The 12,625-nt window shown below is 40.4% G+C and overlaps 1 protein-coding gene and 1 long non-coding RNA gene across 2 annotated transcripts in view; both read right to left on the bottom strand.

Moving 5' to 3' along the window:
• The window catches only part of LOC120742800, a 48,234-nt gene extending 44,521 nt beyond the window's left edge, over positions 1–3,713 (bottom strand). Inside the window, 2 exon segments of the mRNA XM_040046238.1 lie at positions 411–1,841; positions 2,347–3,713. Of these exon segments, the coding sequence (XP_039902172.1) occupies positions 411–1,841; positions 2,347–2,357 (1,442 nt within the window). The 5' untranslated portion in view covers positions 2,358–3,713.
• A 1,960-nt stretch (positions 3,714–5,673) lies between these two features.
• LOC120742811 lies at positions 5,674–12,420 on the bottom strand. Its single transcript, XR_005697968.1, has 2 exons — positions 12,020–12,420; positions 5,674–9,601 (listed from the first exon to the last, which is right to left on the bottom strand). It is a non-coding gene; the product is annotated as an uncharacterized LOC120742811 (long non-coding RNA).
• Positions 12,421–12,625: the final 205 nt, after the last annotated feature.

Raw genomic sequence — 12,625 nt, 5'->3', positions numbered from 1 at the left:
CCTCCCTGAGCCTGGTTCTGCTGGAGGTTTCTTCCTGTTAAAAGGGAGTTTTTCCTTCCCACTGTCGCCAAAGTTCTTGCTCATAGGGGGTCATATGATTGTTGTGTTTTTCTCTGTATCTATGAAGCGCCTTGAGGCGACTTATGTTGTGATTTGGCGCTATATAAATAAAATTGAATTGAATTGAATTGAATTGAATAGTGTCACGCTAAGAGAAACACTGATGTGTTTGAAAAAGGATTCAACATTGATAATAATCTGTACCCTTTCTCTCACAATTATCATATACTTTTGAAACAAAAATACCAATTATTTATAATTACTGTAATTAAAATTTAAATGAATTACATATTTTAACAATAATTATAAACTACAGTCATTGTTCTGCAAGTGCTCTCAGTTTGACATACCACAGTGCTTCTTCATCCTCTCTCCTTCTTATCTCCTCCAGTTTCTGGACCTTCTCTGTGTCTCCTTTCTGCTTCATCTTCTCAATCAGGAAGTCCAAGTGGACAACAGTGGATGCTGAATCAGCTTTCAGAGCGATTTCCTCCAGTCTGACAGCATGCTGGTAGGACTCGTCCAGGAACTGGGACTTCTCTGCTGCCAGCAGTTTCATTTCCTTTCCAAGTAAATCAACATCCTTGTCTTCTGCTGGTGGTTCATTTTTCTGACCTCTCCTTATCCTGGTCACATATCTCCTCTTTCCTTTCACATGCACTGATGCAGGACACTTGTTGGTGCATGACGTGCAGAGACCATCTCTAAAGACCTCACAGTGATTTAAGGGCACTGTGCATCCAGGATAGTGACAGTTCTCCTCACAGACTGTACAGCTGACAGCTGCTTTCAAACCCGGCCCACACGTCTCTGCTCTGATAGGTTCTTTATGTTTAAAAACAACACATGGAGTGACCACTTCATTCTTCTGCAGAGCTTCCCGAGTCTGTTTCATCTCTCTCTGTTTCACTTCAGTGAATCTGATTCTTTCTTGCAGGTTTTGGATGCAGGCTGTCAGTCTGATTCTTTCCTTTAACACTTCAGGAGTTGTCTCTGGCTGCACAGGTGTACTTTCTTTCAGGAAGGCTGTGAACTCTCTCACTCCTCTCTCTGATCTTTCAAAATTTAGTTTCAGAAATTCTTCTTCCTCATCTTCAAGCTGGCAGTTATCAAACAGGAAGTAAACTGGCTGATTCTTCCCTTTTTTGGCACATTTAATATTCCAATCTTCAAGAGCTTGAAGAGGGTTTTTAGGCCTGCTTCCATCTGAGTGTGTGATCAGAGCTACAATGTTTTTCTCCAAGTTTTTTCCAAACAGAGACATCACTGAATCAAAGACATACAGCAGTCGGTCACCCAGTCGATTTTCACTCGCCTTCATCACTAGACCCACTGCATGAACTTCATGGACTCCATCATCTGATTGAAACAGGTCCAATAATCTGTGACTGATGATGTCATCATGTTCAGTCCCTCTGGTGTCTCCATATCCAGGAGTATTGATGATGGTCAGAGAGTAGGGCAGAGTTACATCTTCAAAACCAAAGATCTCGTACACGATCACATCTGATGTCTGACTTCTTCTCTCCTCCTCTGCGATCATAAACCAGACTCTATCCTCCCACTTCACTCCCATGGTGTAGTTGAGCAGAGCATTGATCAGTGTGGATTTTCCTGCTCCTGTTTCTCCCACCAGTAAGATGGTTCTGTTTGTCTTGTTTGGATTTTTTTCTCCAACAGTCATTCTTGTTCCAAACTTCTGTTTCTTTGGTCTCAGCTGGTAGACAGCAGGAGGTCCATCAGATCTCTGATCACTCTTGGAGATGATGCTCTCATATTTCCTGCAGAGATATTTTACACAAGTGTTTTGTGTTCTGTCAGAATTTTTCTGCTGAAGGTTCAGACTTTGAAACTTGGCTTCTCAAATATGGAGAATGATTTTTCATCCTTTTCCTCATAACATCAGTTAAAGTCTCAGCTGCTGTTCAGTTTACTTTTCTGCTGTGTTAATGTGTGAACTGTATGTATGAACTCTCACTGTAGTGTACTCTACCAATAAATGAAATCAAGAATTCTCTCACTGTAAATGTTCCACTGATATGAATGCATTATTATTTCTACAGTTAATACACAGTTATCATGTCTGACAGCGTCAGCATTAGAAGCAAGAAAGCAAAAAAAAAAAAGGAAAGAAAACAACCTTTTTTATTCAAAAAAATAAAAAAAATTCCCCAAACATTTATACCTAATAATTGCGTAACACATTCATCTGTGCCCCATTATGTGTAGAGTATAGAGCTCATGATTACTTCACTTGTTTAAATTACTTAGGTTGGTGCTACTCACTGTGTTGCCATGATAATGAGGATTAAACATATGTGATGACACCTGGAAAAAAAATACAAGAGAAAATCAATCTAAGCAAACATCCTAGGAAAAAAAAAATCAATTCAGGTTTATTAATATATCACTAAATCATCTTCTGTGTGTTATACCGTAAAGACCCTACAGTGTTCTGGAGAAAGTCTTGGCAATCAGACAACCCCTATGAATAAGTACTTGGTGACAGTGGGAAGGAAAAACTCCCTTTTTACAGAGAAACCTTCATCAGAATCATGCACAGGGAGGGGCGGGGCCATCTGTCACCACTGTTTAATGTTAGTGGTGGGCAGACTGATCCAAATATTGATTGTACTCGGTATAGGATCGATACTAGCCTGGTGAGTTCTGCTCTTGTTTGCGTTGCTGTGCTTTTGGCAAACATAGTCATTATGTCATTCAGTCATTATGCAAAATGTACTGTTTATAAGATTGGTGAAACCTGCAGTCAGGTGAGACTGAAGAAATCACTTGGATGAGTGACGAAACGTCTCTCCCACAAAACGCTACGTCCAGATGAACAGAATCAACTTTTGGAGACGTATTTCCTCTGTGTTCACATACATAGCAGCCGAGCTGCACAGTGCCCAGACGACAGCGTATGCTTGAACGCTGAAGCCGTGTCCCTGCTGTGTTGGCACACTGTAGCCGAACTACTTGCTAGTGCACAGCTGCACAGCGTGGTCCGACCGGTGCACAAGCCTATTTTGAGGCGATAAACCGGGGAAGGGACACCAACCAAGGGGAAAGCTAAGGGCCAGCTAAGGGGAACCAAGCTAAGGGATAGCAGGGCACACCAGGGGAATACCAGGGCTACCTGGGGAGTGCCGAGGCTAGCAGGGGAAAGGGGTGAGGCACCGCCCACAGACTATGCCGGAACATGCGCCTGACGGACGCACAAACATACAGCACTCTCAACGCAAAGCACTCACACACACACACAACACAAGTGGAGATCAAACGATCACCGGTGTCACGTCTGCACAGCTGTTTGATACATGCGCTGTGGGATGTAACCGGGGGGTGCTGGAGTGTCTTAAAGAATATCCACATGCCACGATCAAAATGTAAACTAAAAGACGCTGAGCATAATAACAAAGAGACAGATTTCATAGCTGCTCTGTTCCCAACTTCTACTGTGTGACTGACAGGCTGGAGTTTGAAATCCTCTTCGTAACCACATCTCTTAACAGGTCCCATTTATGGTCCTTACACACAGTAAGGTAATATTACATTGAAGCACAGTACGTATCACTCCGCGAGGCTCAGCCGTAATGCTCCGACAATCCATCAAGCGGTGCAGCTCCGTAGCTTAGCAAAGTCGTACTAAAACATTTTTGACAGATTGCTCAGCGCCGTGTTCCACATAAAATCGGTTTGCGGCCATCAAGCACAACCAGAATTCATACAAAAGGCGCGCTGTCAACTTTTGAGAGAATGAAAGGATTTTAAGCCGTGCAGCACCTCTGGGCTGCATGGCGTTAGCGTGGTTAGCTTGTTAGTGTGGTTAGCTAGCTAACACGTTGACGCCATTCAGCCCCACGCACGGGGCGATGCGCAGTAACTCGCTAATGGAGATTTGCCGTGTCCATGTTGTCGCTTCTTGCAGGTGAAGCAATGGGGGAGGAGGGGGAGTTGTGTTCAGTGAAGGAGAGGCGAGGCCGAGTAACGTTGCGTAAAGACGAAAGTGGACGAAAGAGAGGCAAACTTGCGGCTCCACATCTATAATTATAACGTAACATAGACTATATCGATATAAAGGATATTGTCACAGCTTATATCTCGTATAAAAATATATCGATATTTTTTAAAAACTCGATATATCGCCCAGCTCTAGTATGGAGAGATAGTCTCGATATGCACTCAGAAAAATTATGGTTCTTAAATGGTTCTTCAGATGTCTTCATGGTTCTTTAAAGAACCATCATACGTCAAAGAACCTTTTTATTTTGTGGCTGGTTCTTCAGCTATTACAAATGGTTCTTTAAAGAACAAAAAGTTTTTCATCCTTAGCAATCTAAGTTTGATGGTGTAAATGGCATAAATATTTATTCACCATAACGAGGCTGTGAATTATACTGTGTGTTTTCTTTGTGTGCATGTGTGTGCGAAGGGGGAGGGCGGATTACCTGGCAATTACCCTTTAAGAGAACATGGTAGGAAACCTAATATTCAAATAAAAGTTAGAAATATTTGCTTAAAAATTATACTGGTGGCAGGGGTGGGGGTGAAAGCCTAAAGACCTTAACCCCCCCCCCACACACACACACCCCTAACCCTGCAAACTGAATATGGTGAGTTAACAAACAGACCCACGTGGCCTTTTTGACGGCCACGTCTGGCCCATGAACCTGAAACATAAGAACATCTATTGTTCTTATGAATATGGTGAGTTAACAAACAGTAGAGACAATACACACATTCAAATACTGTACTTTAGTTTTAAATTTTAATAAAACATTACTATTTTCTACTCCAAGGCATTACTTTTGAGATTATTATATATTTTTGAAAATATAGCATAATGATAATGCTAGTTATTGTAAACTTTACAAACCACCCAGCAGTATGTAAAGTCAAATTATATAATACAAGTAAATAACAATTACACAACAGAATGTACACTGCTTAGGTAAATGATCTGAGTAGTGTTACGATCCAATGTTGTCAGTGTTTTGTTTTAGGCGTGACTGTTATGTGTTTCCTGTTTTACTTTGAAGTTCTGTCTTATCTCAGTGTGTTCAGTTTACGCTTCCTTGTCTCGTCAGTTCTGATTTGCCCCAGCTGTGTTTCCCTCCTGTTGTCCATTCCCTGATTGCTCCCTCTATGTATTTAAGCCCTGTGTTTCAGTTTGTCATGGGTTGTGATCATTGTAGTGTTGGTATCGTAGTTTTGTAAATAGCTGTAAATAGATTTGTAAAGTAGCAATTGAGTATTTTTCCCACCTTGTATATATTGTTCACTGCAGCAGCCTAGTAGGCGTGAGAAGCCATTTTTAAGTTTTCTCCTGTTTTTCATGCAGCAAGTTGGGTAAGGGAATTGTCTTTTGTTTGGTTTTCAGTAGTGATAGCCAAATGAAGCTTTCCGAAGCACTGAAGCTTGTATTGAAAAACGGTTCATTACTCGAAGCTTTTCAACAGTCCTCTCCGGTGACATCTGGTGGTGAAAATTTTGAAGAGCAGCTTGAATCTGCAAAATAAAACGGACTGCTCAATCATCACTGCTCACTCAAGAGTGGCGTTCTCTCTGATATTGGGCCACCGTTCCATTGCTTTGAACATGTAATTGGTTTTGTTTTCTCGATTGGGGGGCTGAAAAAAATGTAATGCGTATTTGCGTAATACATTTTGATCAATAAACTTTCCCTATTTAAACATGCACTATGGTGTGGCCTTTCTTTGCTCATAACTCCTTGATGTTGGTAAATACAATAAGTGAGCAATATATATAATATACATATGATAACGCACAGCACATTATGGAGTATGCCCCTGCTGTGGAGTCCTGCCTCCATCTACTTGTCATTTAATCACAGCTGGACAGGTTCATACAAAATATTAGATGAGGCCAATTGTCCTATACATATTTTTGACCTAGGGGTGGGATTGATTGTGAACTGGAAAGGGAAAATGCTTAGGAAGCTGAGTACGGCTGCATCGTTACTGATTTGTAGAATCATTTTGATTCGATACAGGATCCGATTCAATTTGATTGGAATCTGGAAAGTTTTGCCTCAGTCAGAAATATTACAATTCTGGTCATGTATCAGTATATATCCATCATTTCGTATCTATTAAAAGAAAGCTGACACATGTGAGACTTAATTAGAGATGTAAACAGAGAGTTATGAAATTTAGCATGGATTGTAATCAGAAAAGCGATAATCAAAACCCACCCCTAATCAAGAACTTGCAAAGTAAAAACATGATCTATGTCAGGTAGACCTTTTGTTATTTACAGTTAAAAAGAGGATTAGTGTTACTGTGCGCTGGCTGAGTCTGTTTCTTTTCTTAGAAATAGTTTCTCCTGCCCTGGAGAAAATCCACTTGCATGGAACAGAAGAGGCTGTGGAGTGCAGGAACCACACTGCAAGCTGGTAGATATGCAGGTATTCCTGGGTCCTGCAGACTATCACCTAAAAACAATAAACAAAATGATTTTCTAAACTGTAGCAATGTAATGTACGTATAGTGTCAAATACATTTTTTAGTCTTCATTAGCTTTAATTCCCATGGAAGCGTTCCTAAAGTCATATGCTGTAATGATATTTCCATTATGAAAACATGATTTTGGACATTTCAGGTGTTTCACTTCGGCAGATAAAATGAATTAAGCAAAATCATCTCAAAATATTCCCACATGCCAGAACGTCCTCTCTTCCTCGCTGGCTCCATATCTGTCAGTGGAATGATCACCTCGTCGCTATCTGTCACCATCAACACACTCCACGAATCCCGTGGATGATTCACTTCCTTATATCCGTTTGAATCAGGTACCGAAGCAGTTACGTGCGTAATGAAGCTTCGGACGTCACTGGTCACGTGACTTTTGCCAAACGAAGCAAGCCTCGACACAGTGCTTCTGAACCAGTGTGTTGTTTTTTTCGACACACGCTCCGGAGCGTCAGCTTCAAGCGGGCCATCACTAGTTTTCAGTTTGGGTAGGAAAGCGTAGGGACCATTAGGGAGTTTTGTTTGTTAGTTTTGGCACTGCTCACTGCTGAAGCAAATAAATGGCTGCTTAGCATTTTAAAACAGATTGTTGTTTGTGTTCTTGCTCGAGTGGAGTGTGAGTGGGCCAATGTTTTGTTGCGTTCAGGGCACGCCTAGACCTAGAACGTAACAGTAGTTGTTCATCACTGAGCAATTTGTTAATATGTGTTTCGAGCCAAATAAATGAGAGAGAGAGAGAGAGTGATGTCAGAACACGTCAACTATAACCTCCCGGGAGCGGACGGAGGGGGTCAGTCGTTGGGATGCGCATGCGCAGACAGAGTGCGCGAGTGGCGGGCCTTGACTTTCGGGGGGAAAAAAAAACTCTTTCTCACGGACGGTGACAGCGAAACGGATAACAGTCTTCAGTACCTGCTGGACTTTGAAGCTGTGGATTCTGGGACTGTTGGAAAAGGTAAAACATTTTCATTGAAACCTTTACTGTTTGGTTTTTGTTACTCGTCATTGTAGCTTGCTGTTAATGTTGTGCTAACAGTAGCGATTAGCTAGATACGTTAGCCGTTGAGGTCAGCGCAATTTAGTATCCAACTGCTTTCCTAACAAAACCACTGTTATAATTAAGTGAAGCTGCTCCCAGCTAATTTGAACCTTTGGCTTCTAAAATATGTGGTTCAATTGCGTGCTGCGTACATAACCTAATGTCAGCTAGACCGGAATTAAAATTTAATATATTGTTAAAGTCACTAAAATGGCGCCTGAAGCCTGTTGTGGCGTGAGCTCTGTGTCTGCTCTAGAAACTCTGAAAGTCTGTAGATCTGAGCCGTACATTAAATACTCACATGAACCTGTACTTTGAATTCTGTAAGAGCTGTATAAAATACAGCTATGCATAAGTGTTTTGAATGAATAATTAGATTAGATAACTCTTTATTGTCTAATCTAATTATATAGAAATGTGACATGAGAAGGTGTGTCTTTGACTGTTCCTGCATAACTTAGTTTCAGACTAGTTGACAAGTTATGCTCCGGTCATTTGATGTTTCCAAGATAGATGTTCTTTTGTACTATAGTTAGGTTTTTTTTGTATATTTTATTTATCCACCATCATACATCATACATACAAGCTAAGAAGAGGTCGTTATACTAACAAGAGGTATCAACGCTGGGCCAAAGTTGAGCACATGGTTAAATTTTGTAATCCAGCCAGGGTGTAAATATCACTCAGCAGCCAGAGCTGAAGCAGGTAGCATCAACACATAAATCTACTCTACCCGGCTTAAATCACAAGAGCACCTCTGACCAAAAAGCTGTAGATTTTTCTTGTTTGCACAAATTAATCCAGATTCACATTAATTGTGTTCACAGCTCCAACAAAATGAGGAAGAGGAGGGGGAGAAACACAATTAGGTTGAGTTACAATTGGATGGAAGTTGAGGACAAGGAGAAGGAAGCTTTGGATGAGGAGGAAGAGAAGCAGCAGGAGCATCTTTAGGGATCCCTATGATGTCATTGAGATTTGTTTCATTAATATGGTCCTCTCACAAAGAAAGATGACTTGTTTTAGTTCACCTACTTCCTGTATTTAATAGTGATGTGCAAAATGTTGTGAAAAACCATGGAGCAGGTACGTATAGTGCATCTGCAGGTAAATGAACATCAAATCTCTAAGACAGACTGAAATCTGTATATTTATCACCCTTATGATAAAACCCATGTCAGCCGTTGGTTTATGGACTTTGTATTTTGAAGCCTCAACATTTGCTTTAATGCTGTTGCTATGTTGGGACCATATTAGGATGAGGGATCAGAATCTGGAGTCATGCACACTATTGTTTCATTTAGTGTGTATCCATAAGATTCGTACAGCAGATCCAAGTTGTGCCTTGAAAACAGGAAAGTCGTCTGCATAGAGGAGAACTGTAATAGCAGGCTTGTACAAAGTGAGGCTTTGTGCACTCGTTTTACTTCTGTCACCCTGTTTTGATGCAGATTTCACTTGAAATCAGGCAAGAACTGGACTTATTTTTTATAATGTGTTCTTGTGAATTGTGTATCGCATATGTTTCATTTGACTTTCTGCAAGACAACAGTCGTCCGCTGGCCAAAAAAGTTTTCTAAATACCTCCACGTGATCTAGCCTGGATTTAGAAAAGAATAGCACAAAAAATCTGCACCTCCTGCTTCAGATGCAATTTGTGTTTCTGTGTTCAGAGGCAGCGGCGAGAGGGGAGACCTCGGCTCATCCAGCTGGAGAGCCTGACCAGGAGGAGTCTAACATTAACTCGGCTCTTCCAGGACACCTTGCAGACTCGGCTGTTGGCATCGGCGAGGGATGACGTGAACGCCAAACTGGAGTCCATCACAGGTCAACTGCAGGTATGCGAGTCAGACCTTCTGAGGAGGGTTTCACTTTTCTCTCTTCTTTATAATTGACTCTTTTCTCTCTCTTTCAGCTCCTTGTCTCAGAGTGGGAGGGGTTTGAAGCACAAAGGGAGGAACTTGTCGTTTGGTTGGCTGATATACATGTCCGCCTGAGTGAGGTTGACCAGCTGACAGGAAACACCAGTGCAAAAACTGAAACAACTGCAGGTGTGGGCTTGTTTTGATATGACATATGTTTGATATGAAACATACGTCAGAGACATTGTCCTAAACTGGACTAACAAAGGACCATGAGTACAACATGAAACTTACATTACATAGCGTAAGGCTGAAGTTCATTGATCATTTTAATCATAAACTTGTTGTTGAAATGTTTTTACTGAACATGCAAACATCTGCTGATGAAAATGTGTTTTATTGGTCTATTATGAAGCTATTTCTAATGGTTTTTTTTTTATCACTTTCTGTTTTCTTAATTAAACAATACATGTATTGTTGTGTTATCTGTAGCTAGTATTTATAGTATAGCAAATATATTTAATTATTACTGTTTAAAACACTAATATGTGACATGTATTAGTAGTGATGTTGTGCTGAGGGTTAAAATGCCTTTTTGTCTTTTGGTAACTACAAAATGACAATAAACCATTAATACATGTCTATGCTCTGCTCGTATTTATTTTACCCTACTCAAATTCAATTTATGATGCATTTTATTTTGAAAGATTTAAAATAGTTCTTTAAAGAACCACTGAAAAAAGGTTCTTTAAAATGGTTCTTTAAAAGAACCATTTGAAGGACCTTTTTAAAAATGGTTCTTTAAAGAACCATTTTTAAAAAGGTTCTTTGAAAAACCATTAAAGGTGCCCCAAAGAACCATTTGAAGGATTTTTTTTAAAAAATGGTTCTTTAAAAAAACCATTAAAGGTGCCCCAAAGAACCACTGAAAGAAATGTTTCTTCAAAGAACCATTGTTTGAAAGGTTCTTTGTGGCACCAAAAAAAAAATTCTTCTATGGCATCAGTCTAAAGAACCACTTTTGGTTCCAGTTGGCACCTTTATTTTTCTGAGTGTTCTAGAGAACCTACAGGTGCTAATTGTCACGATCCTGGGTCCTATGACCCAGTGTTTTGAGTTTTAGTTCTTTTGATGTTTATAGTGTATGTTGAAGCTTATTAGGCTTCCTATGTTTTTATGTTATGGATTATGTTTTGAGTCCTTTGTTGTACTGTTTCTTGTTTCCCTAGATGCATTGCACTGAAGTCACACTGGGTTAAATATTTACACTTGGGTTTTAAGGGGTATTTGTTTTTTTTTTACGGGTTGTACGGAAGCCCCAAACGCAATTTCATTGTTCTTTGACAATGACAATAAATAAATAAAATACTTGACTAGATTTCAGTTATGGTTATCATAAGTTTAGTTCTTTGGCTTTGTAATATTACACAAGTGTAATATACAGTGTTCAATGTTGTGTCTACTGTGGCCTTTTTGTACCATGTTTCAGGTTCCTATGTTCTGTCTTCTCAGTTGCTGTTAAGTTTGCATGTTTAGAGTTCAGTTAGTGTGTTTCCTGTGTTTTTTTTTTTTTTTTTTTTTGTTTTTTTTTGAAGGTCCATGTCTCATGTGAGTGTTTCTAGTTTTGCTTCCCTTGGCTGGTCCAGCCTGATTACTCCCAGCTGTGCTCTCCTTCTTTGTCTCATTCCCTCATTATCCCTCTGTTTAAGCCCTGTGTTTCTCTTTGTCAGTGTCGTAGTCTCCCTCATGGCTGTGTTTCAGTTTACCCGTGTCCCAGATTAGTTTTCAACAATGCCATTCTGCAATAAAGCAGCTTTTTGAGTTTAATTTCGTTTTCGTGAGTTTTGCGTTTGGGTCCGTCTCCTGCCTGTACACAGCCGAAACATGACACTAATATGAAAACATGTTTATCAGCTCTGTTTTCTCTGATATAGAGAACACACTTCAAGATGTAACTCGTGTTGAATCTGATTTAAGCTTTCAGATAAAAACAATGTGATCGGTTTATGGATCTCGGAGCTGAACCTCACATGTTTCTGGTCATGGGCTGCTTATTGAGGGGAACCCAAGAAAAAAGAACACAAAGTTTAAGAAACAAAGCTGCCTTAAATTATGTTTGTTTTCAGCAAAGGAAAGATTCGTTACAGAAGTTCAAACTAGAAAAACTAGTCACTGCACGCAACATAGTTTCAGTTTGCAGCACACATGATCACCCTAGGGCGCCTCTGTCAGTGCGCCCCAGGGTGGCTGTGGCTACAATGTAGCTGCCATCAGCAGTGTGTGAATGACTGATATGTAAAGTGCTTTGGGGTCCTTAGGGACTAGTAAAGCGCTATACAAATACAGGCCATTTTCACCATCTTTTGTGAAGCATCAACAGTAACAACTTGTTATTTAATACAGCTATAAAAACACTATCACATATTGAGAGTTTGTTTCATTACACTCAAATTCAGATCATAAATCTGATTTGTTTAATGTTACGTAAATAAACATGTCTCACTTCACATTCTGGTCCTAAAGTTCATAAAGATAAACTGTTAAAGGAGGAAACAAAGCAAACTTACAGTTTCTTCTCACACCAACAACAAGCTCCCCTCCACAGCTTGAGACTAAACACCGACACACAGGTGAGCTGCTTCCTGGAAGGAGGCGGGACTCCACGCGAATCTCAGCACCGGTGGGAGGGGGAGGAAGTAGATTTTCACATTACGAGCACTTTGTTTTTGAATGAATGTGATTTCACACTGTTGGTGTCACAGATGTCCGCTGGGTCTATAATGGTCAGGTGGTACTGTCACGGCGGGGCACGCCGATCTTTGTGAAGCCGGACCCAGAAGCAGACGCAGAGAGAGGACTTGCAGGTTGAACTAAACGCGAGCTTTAACTGGTTGCAGGCAAAAATCATGAAAACTATGACTCTCTATGAAACACTATGAAACACTTTGACAACTATGACTAGCTGTGAAAAAACTAAGATTGACTATGATGAGACAAAGTGTGGCGAGGAAAACAGACAACCTGACAATGACTGAACAGAAACACACAGACTAAATACACACAAGGGTGATTAGGAGGAAAAACACATGGGGAAACAGCTGACACTCATGAACTTAATGATGCTGCGGGGAAGTAAAACTACCTACAGCAGCCTCCTACAAAATAAACATGAC

Source organism: Simochromis diagramma, unplaced genomic scaffold, assembly GCF_900408965.1.
Source record: "Simochromis diagramma unplaced genomic scaffold, fSimDia1.1 OVJJ01000742.1, whole genome shotgun sequence".
Lineage (NCBI taxonomy): Eukaryota > Metazoa > Chordata > Actinopteri > Cichliformes > Cichlidae > Simochromis > Simochromis diagramma.
This window is presented reverse-complemented; position numbering and strand designations above follow the sequence as displayed.